A 19,720-nucleotide genomic window follows, 5' to 3' on the forward strand; every position below is an offset into this window, starting at 1 on the left:
GCAAAGAGTTTCATAAATAAAACCTCAACTCAAAGACATCTGAAATGTGACAAAATGATCCAAATAAACACAGTTCTTCTATTTATTTTCAAGTGGTCCCATCTCAGTATTTATGTCATATATTAGTTTGTAAAGTAAATGTTTACTTGTGTTTGTATTGTACTCTTTTATATCTATTTATATGCTTCTCTGTTTTGGACACTCTTTATATGTACTGCACATGTAGAGATATTGACAAGAAAGTTCGCTTTGACTTTTGACCAACTTTGATAAACTATATCTGTCAAGTAATGCAGTAAAGATTTGTTTTATTACACCAATTATTTTCTGTTAAGCAAGGCTTATAAATGGGAAGAATAGCTATAGGTGTTCTGCCACAAAGATAAGATTTGTCACGTTGCATATTTATAATCTAATGTTACCAGTAACCTTTGGATTTCAACTTTAGCTGACTGTAGACTTCAGTTGGGCACATGTGCACATCTGAACTTATAGTAATACTTCTCTTGTGCATCTGGGATGATGTTTCTGCCATTAGGGTTTATATGGTGGACTTATAGTAAAGGCAAAAATAGAGTTGAACAGGTCAAAGATAAGCACAGTACATAGTATATTTGTGTAGGTATATAGAGCCCTTTAACTGCCTCTTCGTGAGAAAATGTTGTAAATTGGGAAACTGAGTGATGAACAGTTTTAATGTGATATCTGTGATATGCACATACACAAACAATACAGCATTTGTCTATAATAAGGCTACAGACACTGTCCACTTTATATATGTATGTTGTATTTGTGAATAACTGGAGCTGCAGTCGACCAAGGAAATCTTGGTTGAATAAAATTGTACCTATTTCTGTCAATCAAATGGTTGCTATCTTGAGATCCAGAGTGTTTCCACTTGTGTAGAATAGTCTGACTGCACCTCATCGGCATTATGTGAGAGTTAATAAAAATCTTTGGAATTTTTGTATTTCTTTAAACCAATCACAGTTATCTTTGGTGGGGCTAAGAACAGGTTCCCATCTAAAATTAGGAGTCGCTTCCAATCTCGGGGTTACAATTAGCATGTCTCGGTTGTTTCCGTGATGTCATGTATGGTGAATAGTGACCTAAATCACGAGCATTTGGAGCATCTGTGTGACGCTCATTGGCTGACATCTGGGCCGGCCGCTCGCGAAATTTAACAAAGGCTATTGCGCATGCGCACGCGCATGCGTGCGTGTGTGCGCGCATGTGCGTGTGGGAGGACCTGCCATTACGCTGTAAAAAAATCATGGTGAGAACCCTGGTTAGTGTAATTTTTTTGTATGATTTACCATGTTGGTTGGTGCATCATGATGTGAAAATTGATGTTTGCAAAAATCGCACCAAGCAACGGCCTTCGGGGATGAAAAATGAAGCAAACATGAAACACCAAAAAACTGCAGTTCCTCGAATGGCCACTTGAGGCTGCTTCCAATAGTGACTGTATCCCCATAGGCGACCATGTTAAAATGGACAACTTCACAGCAGAAATAAACATGTTCACATCCTGCTACAGACAATAGTTTTAGTCTCTTTAGGTACTATCTCTGTTCATGACAACTGTACAGTGCAGAATTTCTATATAATTGACCTGTTTAATTTGGATTAAGGCTTAGAATTATGCATAACTACGCACATGGCTGCTTTAAGTAACAGGTGGTTACCATCATAGAACAGTCCATGTCCACTCAGAAATCGGTAACAGCTAGAACCTCCACATTGCTTCAATTACAGTTTCCACACTCATAAACTTTGAGGCGAATTCCCATGATGTCCATGAGCTCTTGGGGTTTTCCTAATTTCAAATCCTCCAGAGCATGAGGGCTCTGATGTGGATAGTTCATTAAAAAAAAAAATCAGTGATGTCGAAAAATGTTTGTCCTTTCACCTAGTAACTACACACAAACCAAGCACTGATGTTGTAGGAAAGTAATTTTCTAGGAAAATTGTCTGACAGTATCTGTTTTGTTATTGCACGATTGTGGTTTTAGTATTTTCAGTCAAACATCCGCGTAAGATTTTCACATGGTCATGACTTTCCTGACTTCCGCTTGTCTGCTAAAAATGTATAAACACTGAAACCTCACAAACAAGGAGTGACAAACTGAGCAGCTGGTCACACTATGAATGACACAAAGAGTAAATTCACTGCACTGTCACGATGGCGTGTTCTGTTCCTCTTTTTTGTTGCGTTTCAAGCCCTCGACACACAACTGTTACGCTGTGAGGTCAGTTAAGGTGTTCAGGCCTTAGGATGGAGACTGAGGCTGTGCTCTTCACTAAACATCGTTGCACTTGAAAGGCCACAAAAAGAAAAAAAAAAGTCCTATTATCTCACACACTGCCTGTAGACACCAAAGCCTTATCACAGTTGTTTTATGGCTCTTACCCTGATTGTTTTCTTCTGACTAGATCTTTGGTTGTGTTGTATTTACTCTCAGCTGTACATCGCTTTGGGGAAATGAAATTACAGAATTGCAGATTAGAACCAAGACTTCAAATGTCCCCGACACTACCACCACCAAAAACAATCCATTAATTCTGGAAAGCTATTGAAGTAGGGCTTTTCTCTTAACGAAAGTGGGAAAATTCGGTTGGCATCACTTCACCCACCTCTCTTCTTACCCTGATGCCCCCATCACTCATCAGACCACATGACCTTCTTCCATTGCTCCAGAGTCCAATCTTTATGCTACCGAGCAAACTGAAGCCTTCTTTCCTGATTAGACTCACTGATCAATGGTTTTCTTGGAGCTACAGCTGCTAAGTCCCAATTCTTTCAGTTTCCTTCGCATTGTGAATGTGGAAATGTTCTTACTTTCACTGTTAAACATAGTTGTGAGTTCGACTGTTGATTTCTTGTGATATGATTTCACCAAACGTTTAACTGATCTCTAATCACCACCATATAAGAGTTTGTTCGGACCACATTTGTTCCTCAAAAATGATGGTTCACCACTATCCTTCAGGTTTTATTAATGCATTGGACAGTTCTTAATCTGATTTTAGTAGTTTCAGAAATCTCCCAAGTTGTTCTGCTTGATGCAGGCGGATAATTTGACCTTTCTTAGACAGATTAACATCTTTTCCATGACCAACATGGTTGTTTAAGAAATGAGAAGCTCCTCACTGCTAGCCCAGCCGCGCTAGACAACCCACGGCAACGAATTTAATTCTCTGCCAGGGTGGGTCTAGTTACCCTCCATAAGGCTCGAGGCTGGATTCTCCTAAAACTGGCCGGACCAATCACCATGAAGTGTGGAGTCAGAAGGCGGGCGTAACTAAGTGACGACAGAGGCGCGACGATTCTGACAGAAACAACCGGAAACAACTAGCCTAGCCGCGCTAGACAACCCACAGCAACGAATTTAATTCTCTGCCAGGGTCGACAACAAAAACGACAATAGTCGTTGAGCTCCATTAGCACCGACTCTGAATAATCTTTCTGTTAACATGTCTGTAATATACTTGAGCTTCACCCATTGACTGTATAAATAAGGCTTCATCGAACTACCACATCCTCCGATTTCCAGCGCTCTAGGAGCCTATTCGTTGCGCTGATTGGTTGTATACCTACCCAATTGCTGCAGAGGGATTTGATAGACAACCTTTTAGCCCGCCTCCCTCCCTGTCGAGCGTGCCTAGACCCTTGTGCCTTCAGAACATGGGTCTAGCAGGGCTAGGTTACCTCACTGCATCAGTTAGGGTTAAATAAGTTGTTGCAGCTGAAACAGATTAATCACTGCAGTTATTATCCTATGGAAGACCCCTACCTATTTGCTTAATTAAATCCAGGTGGCGACTTTTTCTTTGGACAGGCAGTGTATAAACGCAACTGCATCCACATGAAGAAACCAGGACAATCACCAAGCTCCATAGAGAAATATATCTCAGGTTTATTAATAACTTTCATCATCTTCAAAACTCATTAAGACAGAAATTATAAAACAGTATGTACACCTTGTTTCGCTGATTTTTCTCTTTAAGTTAAAGCATGCCAGAGAGAATGAAGGACAGTTTATTTTTCCCCAAATGCCAGTCGCTCCATTCGCTCTGTTCCCAAATAAAAAAGTAAAGAAAAAAGAAAAGATTGTTGTTTATCACGATTACTGACAGTGTTCTGAGGTACAAAAAAAAGATAACCAGACTCGATTCACAGGCACTCACACACACATTCACACACACCATAATGAACCCAAACCCAGTTCGATTTAAAGCAGGCGGTGGTGGCGGGGGCACTCCAACATGTACACAGGTATAAACAAAAACACATTTCAACAACCATAAAAATCTACAAAAACAGTCATTTGAAATGGAAGTGTGAGTGTTTCTTAAAAAATAACTCAGGAATGAACACAAAAGAACTCCAGCACAGTCATTAAAAGACAGCGAAGGCAACAGAACGGCGAGCCAGGAGCTGCTCAGGCTTTTTCAGACGTCACAGTGAAATTCAAAGGAAAAGCGCTGCATCATGATAAGGAGTCAGCAAAGAGCCGGTTATGAAATCTCGGCACTGCAGCAGAGCGGCTGAGCAGATTTATCTCAAAGTGGGAAAATACTGTTTTTCCAACTAAAGTGCTGCTATTATTAATCACAGATGAGCTGTTTTAGTGGAGAACAGTGGCGAGTTCTCATAAAAAGACCGGAAATGAACATTTCTCAAAAGCAGAAGTTACATTAATGGATGAGTTAAACATCAGCAGGTGGAGCGCTTTTAGTCACAGGGATTTTCTCTAAAAAATTTTAAACATATCACTGGTGTTTTCTGGACATATTTTAGGATAAACTGGTGTGCAGAGCTGAACGCTTAGTTGATATGACTACTCCAATAGCACTGGTCAGTGTTAGCTCCAGCTGATCACTTTGGCATGCAAAAATCCGTTGTATTTGATGTTTCCATGCGCTCAGAAATGTCCAGAATGTGCACGAAATGATGCAATGTTTTCACAGGAGTATTTTCTCAGACTGCACTGACAGAAATATTGGCTCTGGGTCTGAAGGAGACGGTGACGTAAAGTGAGATTTAAGAAAAATGTTGCTGCTTTTCAGAAGAAAGTTGTGGATTCAGCTTCTGATTTAAGCTTTAGTAGCTGTATTTGTGCAGAGCTTTAAAAAATCTGCTGCTAAAAATATTATGAGCAACAGCTGTGAAAATGACTTTCTTTTAAAATTTTGCATTAGTTTTACGTTGGATGCTTCTATTATAAAAACAACCTACACATTACCACATAACTATCACTGACACCACATATGGGGACATTTTAGGTTCATTTTCATCTCTATTTGCGGCTCTCCATCGGCTAATTTTGGCTCTGAAATATCTGTATCCTTCGCTTCACCCGCCAAATTTTAACTCCGCGGATAACTTTGCTAAAGCTCCAGTCTGTAGTGACTTCAGTGTTGTGAATCCCCACACTGGACATTTAAAAACATCAACTGGACAGAGCCACTGTGCACTTCAAGGGATCAGGGGAACTGGACTCAAACTTGAAGGTTTTAAGGCAACGCTGTGTTACACGATGGCACGGAAACAGTCACAGGTTCTATAAAGAGAAAACAAACCAGGTGTCAAAGACAAATCGGCTCAGCTCAAACAGCTGCAAACCTGGTTTTCCGTCAGCTTAGATCCATTTATAACAAGGAAATATCTGTTTTGGTTTTCTCTTTGTAAAAGTACATCAACTAAATGTACCTGTGAGTGAATTTTCTTGGCCTTTTCCAAAAAACTTGTGACATTCAGGCTTTCCCCGAGTATGAAAGAGATTCATCAAACTTGAACGGATCAGCTTCCTTCAAAAACAGGAAGCAAATCAGCATTTCCTCGTGCTTTGGTTCCCGATTCATGTTAAAAACCTGAATAAAAATGCTCTGTATTTCCTCTTTTCCATACGGAGGACTCCTGTTGCGTTTGGATAACAATGACAAGCTGAGCAGATGTTTCGCTGCAGCTGCACAGGCGCTTCAGTAGTTCTATTTTCACAAAGTTTCACAGTGTTCATTCACTGACAGAAGAGAAATGAAGCGATTTGAAAACACGTCAGCTGTGCCGATGATATTTTGATGCTGCAGCGATAAAAAAAAAAACAATCCACCTTCAAATACGTCGATATGCCCAGTTTGTGATGATCTGTGTCAATATCCATTTTCCTTCACCCACGATTCCCACAATACCTTTACCTGTAACTTAAAGGTCACTGGAGTCACCTGTGATTTGCGTGTCTTTAGTGGAAAAACAACATGCCAACAGAGCAGCAAAGACAAAATTGAGAGCAGCGCAATGCACTTAAAAAACTGAATGTTCTGTTGCGCGTCTTTGTGTCCTGGTACATGTAGTCATTAGTGTGCAAATCAAACCAACACTGGTGTTTCAAAAGCAGCTTTTTCTCTTTGATTTTAAAAGCAAAAACCTGATGCGGTTTTACTTCTCACTAAAATAAAAACACCACTGTGACTCTGCTAGATATCGAGCAAAGAAAAATCCATCACGAGACTCAAAGTGTTTAATTGTTTGGACAGATTTTTCTTCTAAAAACTCGTCTGAAGGTACAGTAAAATACAACTGGAGTGTATGCAGCTCTATGAGAAAAAAATGCATTTATGGTAACGTATAAAAACACACTAAATTTGGCTGATGCCAGGGCTGAGCGGTGTGTTTGGCGACAGAAATACAAATGTCAAAGTTTGCTGTTCACTATGTTAGAGTGACCCCCTTCTCCCAGATTAAAAAAAACAAAACCCTAACATAACCACAACGAAACGTTTCACAAGCAAAATCTCACAACGAGGCAAAATAAAATTACATTTCTTGCCCCTACGTCAACAAAAATATGTACACAAACATTGAACTGAATAAATAAAGTCTCAGATTTCTTAAAGTATTTTCTAGTCAGGAGGTGATCAAGCCTTCCTCTTTTGGTTTCTGTTCCCACCGAGTCAGGTGATGGCCATTTTTGGTCTCACACACACACACACACACACACACACACACACACACACACACACACACACACACACACACACACTATCCACGCTCTCACGTAAAGCAGGAAAGGACTTGTCAAGTCTCTTTGCTCTCAAACGCCGTCATCTCTGTGAAAAGATCTAGGTTAAAAAAAAAAATCAACAACGAAAAAAAAAAATAACTGCCCACCACGGTTTCAGGATGACAGCTACAGATTTCACAGAGAGAGACGGCAGTTTGAGGGCAGGGCGGTCGCAGTTAACGTACCCTACACATTTAATTTAACACATTCATTATATTCATATTGATTGTCTTAATCATGATACAGACTGACTGTCTATCAGCGGCGAATCTCTTAACAACTCTGAGATAAAGGCTCTGGGCTACTCACTGTTTCTATGCAGGACACGAGAAGTTGTATATATACACATCATATGCAGAGACACACGAGGATGCTTCAAAACGAGTTCTTGGCCTCCCATTTTGGGGCATTACTGTGTACTTTAATGCTGTGAATCAGTGTCAACAAAAAAATCGAAAAACAGACCAAAGAAGGAGAGATTTTGGAGCTGAACTGTTGCCCGATGCAACTATTTCATGCAACCAGCACCATCTGATTTCTATCGGCTTCCCAACCTGAATTCCAGCGTGTGTGAACTGTTTTCAAAGGGATGAAGATGTCTTTGCTTGTTTGTATCTGGAGGCTCAAGATGTGACCTTCTTCAGTGAAGGGGTAGTGAGAGAGACTCTGATGAACAACAACGCTTTCTCCTGTGATGTTTTCTGATGAGGCCGAGAAGTTTTCGAAGCATCCTCGCATTTCTACATACACATGTGTATATCTATCTGTATATCCACCCCCCACCCCACCAAAACAAGAGTCAGTAGGAGCCTTGTGTGTCCGTCTCACACAGATTTCGTCAATAAATATGCGACAAAAAATTTCTACGGAACATATATTACTTTGTTGGAACTCCGCTGACATGCTCGGGTGCTCTTTGTCTTCTAGCTGTATGGATGCGGTGGAGGGGGACGCAGGCTGCTACACATGCGGGTTTGGCTCGCGGCTTTTTTTCCACCACACTTGCATTTATGTACATCTGGAGGGGCAAAAAAAGGGGGGAGGAGGGCGGAGTCTCCCTGAGTCTCTTGACTGGGGGGGGGGGGGGGGGGGGAAGTGAATTGGAAAGCAACTCAAATCAGGAAACGCCTTCTGAACGGAGGCGCTCTGTGGTCCAGACAGGCAGGTCCTTCGGATGTTTGTCGTCGGTTAATACGTGGAGATGCAAACACACACACACGGATGGCGCTCTCTGTCGGTGAAGTATAGCGGGTGGTTGCCGGGTTTGCGGTGGGTCTGTTGAGTGTGAAAAAGTGGATGTGGTGAGCTTCCACAATACACTTTGGTACGTGTAAGTACACTGATGAGGAAAAACACTATGGCCATCCCTGCCTCACACGCTGCACGGACTCCTGAAGGCGCTCCAAAACACAAGAAGCAGATCTTCTAAGTCCTGGAAGACGCTAATTGGAACTATCTGCTGGTTTGTCCCTCCTTGGACAGCTTTTTCTTCTCATGCATCACTTCCAGACCTCTCTTAACACTTCATCCGTGCGTGGTTTTAATGTTCTGGCTCATCAGTGTATACTTTGGTGTGGGTGTGTGTGTGTGTGTTTTTGCTTAATCCTTGCATATGTACACAATATGCGCGCACATGGCTTGTCTCTTCGAGCCTCGTTGGCTCTTCCGAGGCTCGGGTCTAGCATTCCCGCTCGCTCGCGCTAACACGCCGACACGCAGTCCTCCCCTCCTCGGCGTACGTCTGAGCGCAGCAGTGCATGTGTGCAAACGCAGGGGAGCGGAGGATGGGGTCGGGGTCAAACGCTGTTCTCCAGCTGGCTGTGGTGGTGGTTGGCCGTGTGCGGTGAGTTCTGCTCGTTGAGGAGGAGGAGCGTCGTCTCGTCGGGCCCGTTCTCCGTCGGGGCGGAGTCGACCACCATGTCTGTGATGGTGGTGTTGGCGGTGGGAGTCATCTGGTCCAGGCGGGTGGCGTTGTGGCCGCTCTCAGGGGACTGAGGCGTGCTGTCCAGACGGGACGCCATCAGGCCGTTCTGGTACTGAGCCCGGGTGATCTGGAGCAGAGGGAGAATGATTTTACTGTAATCTGGTAAACTTTCCATTGAGCCACATTATAACTCATTTGGAGAAGCGTCAAATGATTATCTGCCTGGTCGATTATCAGGGCCGATATTTGGCGTTTACCGATTTGGCACTGAGCGATTGTTGATTAATTAAATGCTTCAGATCCGACGTAATCTCCTCTCTCTGGTCTCAGAAATGTCTCTCAAGCAGCAAAAAATTAACCAGAAACACAAATCGTTGCCACAAACTACAAAATTAGCTGCTCTGACAGAATGCTAACGGCTAGCAGCTAAGTTAGCCACAGATGATCCTGGAACACAGTCTAGAAAACAAGCATACTTTAAGATGTGAACCTTAGTGACCAATAAATGTGAAAGCACAGTGAAATATTACAAAAAACAGAGGAACAGCAGAGCTAACTGCAGGAGGCAAACCGATAACTGTGACTGAGAACCGTGTTTCTATCAGAAGTTTTAAACACAAACTGAAGAAGCTGCTTAAGGACACTTGGAACTGGAACCACTGATGTCTTTATAATTTGTATTTGTGTGAGTGTGTGTCCGTGTTTGCAGTAAGAGTGTGTGTGTAATGTTTTATATGCGTTATTTGTATTTTAAAGTCAATGTGTGGCATTTTAATATTGTGATGTTTTCATTGTGACCTGTGAAGGGACTGACAGTCCAAGTTTGTGCAGCAAACCTCCTAATCCTCTAATCTTACTTTCTCCCACAGGAGGCAAATAAACATCTTTGACTTGACAGTTATAGTCTCCCTAATGATGAAGAAGCCTAGTTATTAATAACACGTTGTCATCATCATAAATCTGTCAATTATTTTCTTAATCAATTAGTTGTTTGGTCACCAATCAACTAAAGTGTTAATTAGAGCCTCTGCTAATGTTTGTCTGCAACACCAAAATATACAGTTTACTGTTATAGAGATGTAAGGAAACCAAAGAAAATATTCAAATTTAAAAGCTGGAATCACAAAATTTCGACTTATTCTTTTTTTTGTCCACCACATAAAAACATGCAGCGTACTGTTATAGAAAAGTAAAGACACCAAAGAAAACATTCAAATTAAAAGCTGGAATCTCAGAATATAGACTTATTTTCCTTTATAATGACTCGTGATGTGATGTTTTCTGCTGTAAACCAGTAAGAAGCCCATAAAAGGGGGCTCATCTCAAAAGTAGCCACAAATAATCCAAACCAACAGTGATCTATCACAGCTAAAATCCACAACCAACCTTGACAAACTGCAGGTCGCTGAGGGCTCGGACGTAGAAGTCGGGCGTGTACTGCTGCGAGGGGATGCTGTTGTTGAGCTGGCTGTTGCTGCCGCTGACGGAGAGCGACTCGGTCCGGTCGCCTCCGCTCAGGGAGGCTGTTCGGTTCAAGCCGCTGAGGTGGGACGGTGAACGAAACTCTGCAAACAGAAAACGTTATTAGCGAGAGGGCCTGCAAGCGATTAAAAGACGGAAGTGCGTGAAAAACATCTATCGGGCCGTCCTGCGAACAAACTGTTGATCGCTACAGAAAGCTGCGGCGTGAGCTTCACTCTACTGCTTCCAAGCCATTCATGAATTCATGGTTCTACGATGCAAACAGGAATCAATGAAGACCTCAAGATGCAGCGTGGCTTCGAATGCAGGTTAATGACATGAATGAGTGATTAGCGACGAACGAGGTGTGATGGACACACAACATAAAAATGAGAGTAGCAACTAAATAAACTGTGAGAGAGAAAAAAACAGGGACGTAAACGATGAGTTATTTCATTTACTCAGAGCTCAACAACTAAGTGATGCATCTCTCACACCCAAAATCAGTGACACACAAAAAATTTCCAATTGCATGACAAGCAGTGACTCAGTCTGTTTTGACCAGGAAGCCCTACATATGCCAGACTTTTCATTTACCTACAGATACATGTAGTAGACTTTAGCTTTTATTAAAAGCTGAGCAGTGCAGGATGCAAACTAACATGTGGCTTATTAACAGAGGTGGAAACAATACTGGATTTATTCCATTTTTTGGAGGAAAAGGAAGCATCGTTTAGTTTATTATGATGCAAATTTGCAAAGTGAATACAAAGAGGTGAAAAAAAGTCAAAAATTTTTACCATCCAATGTTGGACCCACTTAAAAAAAAAGCACTATTCAGTCAGTAATATAAAACATAACATAAATATGAATGAATTCACTGATCAGCCTCTAATTTTGGTGGTTATATCAGATATTATCAAAAATAACGCCTCTTCCTATGAAGCACCAATGAGTATGAAAAATCTTTTACTGAAGGTTATTTTTAGTTATTCTGCCAGATCTGATTAATCATCAAAATGTGAGTGAATAAAAACCAAGACATTCAAAATACAATGATATTAAACTGATATAAGCAGAAAATAATACAGTTTAAAAAGCAGATGTTTACCAATTTTGCTTGAAACGTCATTCAAAAGATGAATCAATAATCATATGATGGATTACCTGAATAATCATTCCAAATTTAAAATAAATCGGGTTAAATCCCTCTTTTTAAGTTTCTGGTCCAATCAAAACACCTGGAGCAAATCTTCATTTGTACGAGTCTTAGTCATGGTTGTGAACAGGTTCTCCAACAACAATTACACCTCATAATTGATTTAAAGCCTAAAGGACTTGGCTGGTTATTTTCCACCTCTGCTCCAACACGCTGAAACCACCATGACTAACATTCCCGTGTGTCATCCAGGTGACAGTTTAGTTTTTACTGGGGCATGCCGATTAAATCCACACAAACTAATGGATGTGTCTCACACACACACACACACACGCACACTGCACACACAGGCTTCGTTACCAGGTGTGTATTATTACCAGTAGGTGTCAGTCTTCCAGCAGGGGGCCTCAGTGAGTCATAGGAAACTGTTTTACCTGGACACGTCAACTGCGTTAGCTTTCAGGGAATTAAGCTGGCTAGTTAATCCTGGTTATCTACTGCTGGTTTTATAGTTAGTGGTTAGAATTCACAGAGCCACGAAATAATATCTAATATGTTGACACTGAAAGAGGGAACCTTTGAGATCCAGTAGGGAACTTTTCTTCAGTTAGATCCTGTCAACTGGTGCGTGATGTAAATTTAATCACCCATCCAAGCTCTCAAGGGTCTATATGGACTTTCTACAGATGTCCGTACGCAAAACTAAATGTAAGGCAGTGTGGACTGGAAACACTGACTGCACATGTGCAACCTGAGCTACAAAACAAATGTTTATTAAATTCTTCCCCTGTGATTAACAACCTTTTAAATTTATCGTTAAAACAGCTGCAGTTAAAGCAGTTATTGCCAAACTTTAGAGGTGCTTTGATTTGTCAATCGATGGCATCCAGACACAGTTGGAAGGTCTAAAATCTCCAGAAATCTCGTGCTGTGTCCGCCCACTGTGGCTCAGACTAATATGGTGCTACAGCCAAATCTAGGACTAGCTGTTATGTATTTTTTTAAAATGCAAAGTAACAGCCAGTCATTTAAAACATCCACAGGAGCGTCGTGTATTTTTCTGTGTACGATGTGTGGGTTAATGTGTACGTCAACGTCCACATCTGTCAGCACAGTGACCTGGAAACCATGAATTGGCCTTTAAAAATCCAACCAAAGCTCTTAGTATTTACTTACGCTTTTCGATCACATCTTTAATCCACCATTAAATATTCAAATGAACCAAGACAGATCTGTGATTCAGAACTTGTACTTCCCTCATTCCTCTTCTATTACTCATCTGGTTAATAATTCAAACTGGCTCCACTTGCAGCAGCTACAACAGTAATGATGCTGACACACTGGTGCTTCACTATTATTAATCTAATGACACCAAGTACACTAATACATCCGTCACAGGAAGTAAACCAGTATTTTTCCTTTAAACATTATCCGCACTTCCATTCATAAATTCTGAAGCAGGACTGTCCATGCTGGACTTTTACTTGTAATGGAGTATTTTACACTACTGTATCAGTACTTCTACTTAAAGATCTGAATACTTCTTCCACCACTGAAAATTTAAAGTAAAAGCCAGTCTCTAATGCAATAATCTAATTAAGGCCTGTTTTTTTCTGCCACTATATTGGAATGAACATTAAATTAGAGAACCGTTTTAACGTAATCAAAATATTTGCATCATAATAATATCAGACTGCAGTGTAATGTTGTTTCAGAGATGGTCACATCTTGTAAAAAGTACAAGACGGTTGCTCGAGCTTTAATTTTTGCAGCTGCGGTTGTATACTTGACAAAAATCTTTTACAAAAGTTTAGATTTGTGTCTGTGTGACTAAACCAGACCGCTCGCTATTTCAGCTTCCTGGAACATATTTCACTTTTTACTTCATACGTTTAAAAGCCTTTAGTGCATTTTTCATAGAAGTGTTGTTTTAAATTCTGTCTCTGCCACAATTCTGTTCAGAAAAGTCACCTACTGGATCTTTATGAATTACATTAAGCAAAGGTTTGAAAGGAATTAACGCCTACTTGTGACCTCGTACTTGAACGCAGAGTGAGTTAGTGTTTTTAAAATAAAGCACAGAAGTGATGGGATCCAATTCCAAACAGCAATCCTCACACACAAACTCTCTCATTCAGAATTACAAGACTTGAGTTGGGATTACATTTGGAACTGGGCACTGGTGATTCATTAGTTTTTAAAAATGACTTGTGATGCTCCAACAGACTACAGCAGTTAATGCACTTTAGTCTATTTAAAACTACAGTTTAAACTACATCAAAGCATGGAAAGGACAACAATAACCAAAAAAAGGATGCATCTCAATAGCTTCACGGTCTCCTCTTCATTTATTTATTGCAAGAGCACATATAACGAGATACTGATGTGAACAAACTGAGGAAGAATCAATCTGAAGCTACTAAGATGCACCAGAGTTGACCCCTCGAGGAGATTCAAGTCCCATCTGGGCGTCTCATGATGTTGTCCCGTCCTTTAATCTTAGACGAGCCATGTGATCTTTTTTCTGCCCCCGTGTTCCTGCCAGTTTAAGAGAAGCGCTGACATTTTGGCAGATAAACTCCTTCATCAGTTTTCTTCATTTTGCATCAACACAAGCAAAGTTTCCCCTCTACATGTCTGCTGTGTGTCTGGTTTCCTTTAGTAAATGTTCATATTGTAGCATTTTGTTCTATTTCCTGCTGATTACCGATGACTCACATCTGATCTTCATCTCTTTCTATTTAATCACTCCAATGTGCTTTTCTATATAAATAATTAACTCTGTGAGGTTCAACAGGTCCCTGAACACAGTAGATGCACCTTTGTCATTTTTAAAGACAGAAAGTTCAAAGTACTGCTTTAACCTGTTCTATCATGAATAAAAGACTATTGCAGGCAAAGGCAAACCTTGTTGAAGACTGGCAATAAAATGTCCTCAGGATCTAAACAGAATATCTGGTTAAAATAACTTAGAATAATAAATTAGAATGTGACTGTTAGCATTTTTCAGGGACCAATATTTATATTTCAGAGCCAAAAAGTAAATAATATGTTACCTATATTTAAACACATTATTATTACTAACAAAGAAAATATATTGGGTTTTAATTAAAAATGCCAATCAAAAGAGCCAAAACTGCAGTTTTGCAAACGACCACTAGATGCTGGCATCAAAAGTGGGACAATCCCTATAGACACCCATGTTAAAATGTCCAACTTTATAAAATAAACTACTATGAAATAAACTATTTTACAACCCAATACCACAACGGTTCTGGTCTCTATAGATAATTTTTCACAGAGGGTGAATTTTTATAAAGATTATCTCCTTGAATTGTATTAAAGCTTGACATTGTGCACAAATAAGTGCATTAAGTTGTCAACTAGATTCTAGAAATCACTGGTGGAAACTTCATAAACACTGACCCCATCATTATCACTGTTCTATGTTTTTAAAAATATTTGCAATATATAGATTTGCTTTTTTACTCCATAAAATCAGCACCAGCCTCAAAAACTCAGGATCAGCTTGGCTCTAGTCATAATTGCAATGGATACTTGATCGTTTGACTTTTTGTTCTATTAGTTAAATGTTAAAAAGTAAACTTGGGAGTCCTAAAACTGACATGAAGTGGCCAAACTATTCACATACAATCATAACAATACTTTGAAGATCATCTAGTAATGTTGACCATGTCTTTACATCAGTCAAGCGCTCATTAAGTTGATTTTTCCAAAGAGAGAAACTGATCATAAGTCAATGCGGATAAACGCCTGTGTGATAAAATAAATCTGAATTCATGCTGCAGAGCAACGTGACCTACATTAGGAATACAGGGATTCATCACCTCCTCGCTGCCTCCTACTCACCCGCTCTGAAAAATGCTTGCAAATAAAAAGCTAACTCAGTATGAACAGATGTAAAGGAGGTAGTTTTAGTTAAACAAAGAGCTTGTTTGCCAAAACGTAGCTGCCATCCTGTTACTCTTTGCTGTCCTTAAAGGGTAAATCTACATTGAATCACAGGGAGAAGAAAGCTGCTGTTGCACCTCTGGATGGGGGCTGAAACCTGGACATGTTCCAGGGATTTCAAACCAAACTGATTGGGATATTCAGTATATAAAAGGGTCATCTATAATCCATTGTTTCAACCCCATGAAGAGCAGCACAAGAGCGGTTTTCTGCCCTCTGTGATTGAGCATTAATTTACCCAGCATGTACAACAAACAGGAACCAGGCCCACCCAGTCAAACTCCCACCCGCCCACCATGAACCCCGCCTGTCCTCGGTGTTAAAGGACCCAGACATGCCGGCGTTTACCTGGCAACCGAGAGAACAGAGAAAACCTCTTAAAGGAGAGGAGGCGAGGACGAGGTGCAGCCACTGAGAGGAGAGAAGGTTGGAGGGAGGAGGTGATGGATGGGGCAGAGGGGTGAAGGGAGATGAAGGGAGATGGAGGGACAGTCGGTGAGAGACAAGGAGACAGATCTGCTTCCAGACGGGGCAAAGGCATGCAAAAACCTGGGAGAGATTCTGTTCCCCTGAATGAACGCCATGTCAGACAACACTGTTGGAAGGGGAGGGGATTTACTGAGCTGTTCTCTGAAAGTCTGATCGATCAGACGACTGGTGAAATGGGAGAATGAGGCTGACGGAGGATGGGAGGTAAGAAAATGAAAAAATAAATCATGCTTCACACATTTCTTCCTCTCTGAATGGAGAGCCTGAAAGAGAAATCTGCTGAACATTAGACAAGAGAAAAGACAAAAAAGAAAGACAGGTGCTGGGATAAGAACATTTATGTGTTTCTATTTATGTCATATTAGGTGTTCATTGTGGCATAAAGTGCTGCCAGTCTTTGTTTTTGTGTTTTCACAACCTCTGTGCAAATCGATTAGACATAAGGAGCCTTTTCCTTTCATGGTTTAATAAGTGAACCAAACAGTAGTCATTCTTCTCCTCATCACAATCATTTGGGTATCAATCAAACATTTTCTGAACTACTTGCAATACAGGTGAGCACTTTCGATTTGCAGCTAGAAGATCAACGGTTTGCGTCTCGGCCTTCCTGGGATCTTTCTGCATGTTCTCCCTGTGCATGTGTGGGTTTTCTCCGGGTTCTCCGGCTTCCTCCCACAATCCAAAAACATGCTGAGGATAACTGGTCATTCTAAATTGTCCGTAGGTGTGAATGTGAGTGTGATTGTTTGTCTGTATATGTAGCCCTGTGACAGACTGGTGACCTGTCCAGGTGTCCCCTGCCTTCACCCTAAGTCAGCTGGGATAGGCTGTAGCCCCTGTGACCCTAATGAGGATTAAGTGGTGTATAGAGAATGGATGGATGGATGTTTGCAAAAAAAATTATTTTTATATTTTCTTACCAGAACGAGTAAGACTAAACTTTGGAGAAAAAAAGTGTTTTTCTACAAAATTCTCATATTTACTAAATAAAAGACATTTTTTTAAGAACTAGTCATCCATCCGTATAATTTTAGGACAACTGCTAAACAATAAATTAATGCCCCACATCTGAAAGATCGAGCTGTTACGAGCTGATATCTTTTACTCTAACTTCACGAAACCGTCAGACACATGAATGAAAAGACCGAACTGACACAAGCTGACCTCTGAAAGCAACGACAGAAACAGATCAAAACTGGCACACAGCAAAAAGATAAAAGCCCCTTTTTGCGTTTGAGGAACTGAAAGAGAGTGTTCGTATGATATAGAGGAAGAAACGGAAAAGAAGGGACGAGTTCAACGTTCATCAGCAAAAGAGCCACTATTGCGTTACACTTGAGCCCTCCCTGTGCTCTCAGTGAACTCTCTGCTTCATAATTACATCCAGAGAGCTCAACTTTTGAATTTACCTGGTATAAAAGAAGATATTTTTACTACTGGAAGGTGAATCAGAGGACGTTAAGGAAGATTGTCTACATAAGCATACTAAACCTGAATTAAACTATAATAATTAAAAAAAAAAACACATTTTAAGCATTTACTTTAACCCTCTGAACCCCAAAAGCTACTAGCAAGTTGGACACACGTTATCTTTAAATAAATACACACAAAAAATATCACTGTTTCTCACAGCCAGAATCTGTAGAAACGCAGAATTGAGAGATTGTGACTTTTCTGGCGTTTATTGGCATCCCATTTCATCTGGACAAACATCTAAGCTTAAAATTGTCACAATTCATCAAAGTCATTTTACTCTGCATGTTTCATTCAAAATATTGCCAAAAATGAACTGCTTTTATAAATCAAATTCTGCCAAGGAGACAGGAGAAAAGTATGGAGACTAAAGAAAATGTAAACCGTAAAATATGTGCATATATCTGCGTATGCAGAGCCACTGCTGTTTCCTGTTTCATATCTGTCGGAATGTTGTGCTTATTAGTTCCATTTTTTGATCATTTTTTCAGAGTTATTTTTTATGATTTATGTCCATATACCTTTATCATATTGCACAAAAGATATTTTTTGAGTCCTGCCTAGTTCTAGTCATGTATGTTGTTTCCACAGAGATGCAGGGCTTTATATTGCAGTGAAAAACTTGTGTGTCCGTTTGAGCGTAGTAAACCAGTGGAAAAGCTTGAACTCGTGAAGCTACGGAGACTCAAGGAGCAAATTCCACAAATCGTTTCACGTGAGATTAAGTTGAGCAGAAGTTTCCATAACGTTTACTGGCTGTGATTCACATGACTGACTATGTGTTATCCAAGTTTAACAATCCTTTAGACCAGTAAAGCACCACCAGCCGCTTTATAAGGTGCGTTTGTAAAATTTAACACAGTCCAAGGTCTGCTATGAATTCTGCTTTTATGAGATTTCTAAATTATGTTGAACGGCTGAATTACAAGAAGGTTCAGGTGTTCTTTGTTCCTGTCACATCTTTTACACACTCTGCAGTAAAACACAGTCATAATGGCATAATCATAAAAAAAAAAAAGTCAAACAAAAGTTGAATTATTTTGATTGTTCATTTAACACAAACTTGGAATCAGCATGGAAAATATTTTCTACACACTCTAGGTATCATAATACTGACTTACTAAGTGTTTAATTTGTTTCCATACTTGTCTCCTATGTGCTCTTTGTAAACACAGCCTGCAGTTCAACCAAATATTGCTTGAATTTTTGTACAACTAAACAACAAATGGCCTCACAATTTTTTTGCTTTCTACACAATCTAGTTGCGACAAATAGTTTATATTTGGTGAAAATTTCAAAGAGACATCAGTGATTTTGTTGAAAAATGACAATTTTACGCTTAGATTAGGTTAATTTTCTGTATTTAACCACGTGTCACAGATGAGTGGTTTATCAACTATTGGAAAATTTTAAATCTGTCAATTCTATTTAATTTACAGTTGATTTTCTATAATATTTGGTACAACTCAGAGATTTGTTTTTAAAGATGACATGCTTGTAAACCCCACTGACAGACTGTGGGGATCAGAGTGTTAACTGTAATGCAGTCCAGTACAAAACCTCCATGACCTCAATAATAAATCTGAAGCAGATTCATAGCAGAGCTGTTGTAATGGATTGCATTAGATTCACTGATGCACCTAATGAAGTTGCTGCTGAGTGATCACATACTGTGTATTATTTGAGGCTGCACCTTTGAGAGAAACTGTAATGACTGGAAGTGTCCACCAGGTGGCGGTGTTTGGATTTCTCAGTACACATTCTGCTCTTTTACAGCCGCTTCATCTCAATTATACTGTATGTGGATCAGTGACAGACAAAACTGAGTCAACTGAGATTTAGCAGCCTGTAATAAACTAAATGTTTTTATTATTTGCACTATGGACCATTGTGTTCTGAGTCCTGTTCTGATGCTGCCTCATTGTCTACATATACAGTAACAGCTGATTTCTTGGTCTAATACATAGTTCATTTGGATAAAACATGAGCAGTAAAATTCCTATACAGTAGGAGAGGCCCATCCATGAAGCCTGGAGTCACACATTTTGCTGACTCTTTCCTACTACTTTAAATGTTTCTTCTTTTTGGCGTGCTATGGTGCATTTTTATCAGTTAGAATTAACTACTAGGTTATTGATGTTCTTCAAGAAACTACACACACACAAAACTGTCCTT

General features: G+C 40.1%; 1 protein-coding gene across 2 annotated transcripts in view; it reads right to left on the reverse strand.

The window, feature by feature from the left end:
- Positions 1–7,242: 7,242 nt before the first annotated feature.
- Positions 7,243–19,720, reverse strand: part of LOC110960453 (metal transporter CNNM4) — a 59,887-nt gene continuing 47,409 nt past the window's right edge. Inside the window, exons 6-8 of one of the 2 annotated variants that reach the window (XM_051950911.1) lie at positions 15,932–15,994; positions 10,378–10,556; positions 7,243–9,118 (exon numbers count right to left, since the gene is read on the reverse strand). In XM_051950911.1, coding sequence (XP_051806871.1) covers positions 8,864–9,118; positions 10,378–10,556; positions 15,932–15,994 — 497 coding nt within the window. In that variant the 3' untranslated portion in view covers positions 7,243–8,863. The remainder of the gene's footprint in view (positions 9,119–10,377; positions 10,557–15,931; positions 15,995–19,720) is intronic. The other variant, XM_022207699.2, reaches the window with a different exon arrangement.

Source organism: Acanthochromis polyacanthus, chromosome 7, assembly GCF_021347895.1.
Source record: "Acanthochromis polyacanthus isolate Apoly-LR-REF ecotype Palm Island chromosome 7, KAUST_Apoly_ChrSc, whole genome shotgun sequence".
NCBI lineage: Eukaryota > Metazoa > Chordata > Actinopteri > Pomacentridae > Acanthochromis > Acanthochromis polyacanthus.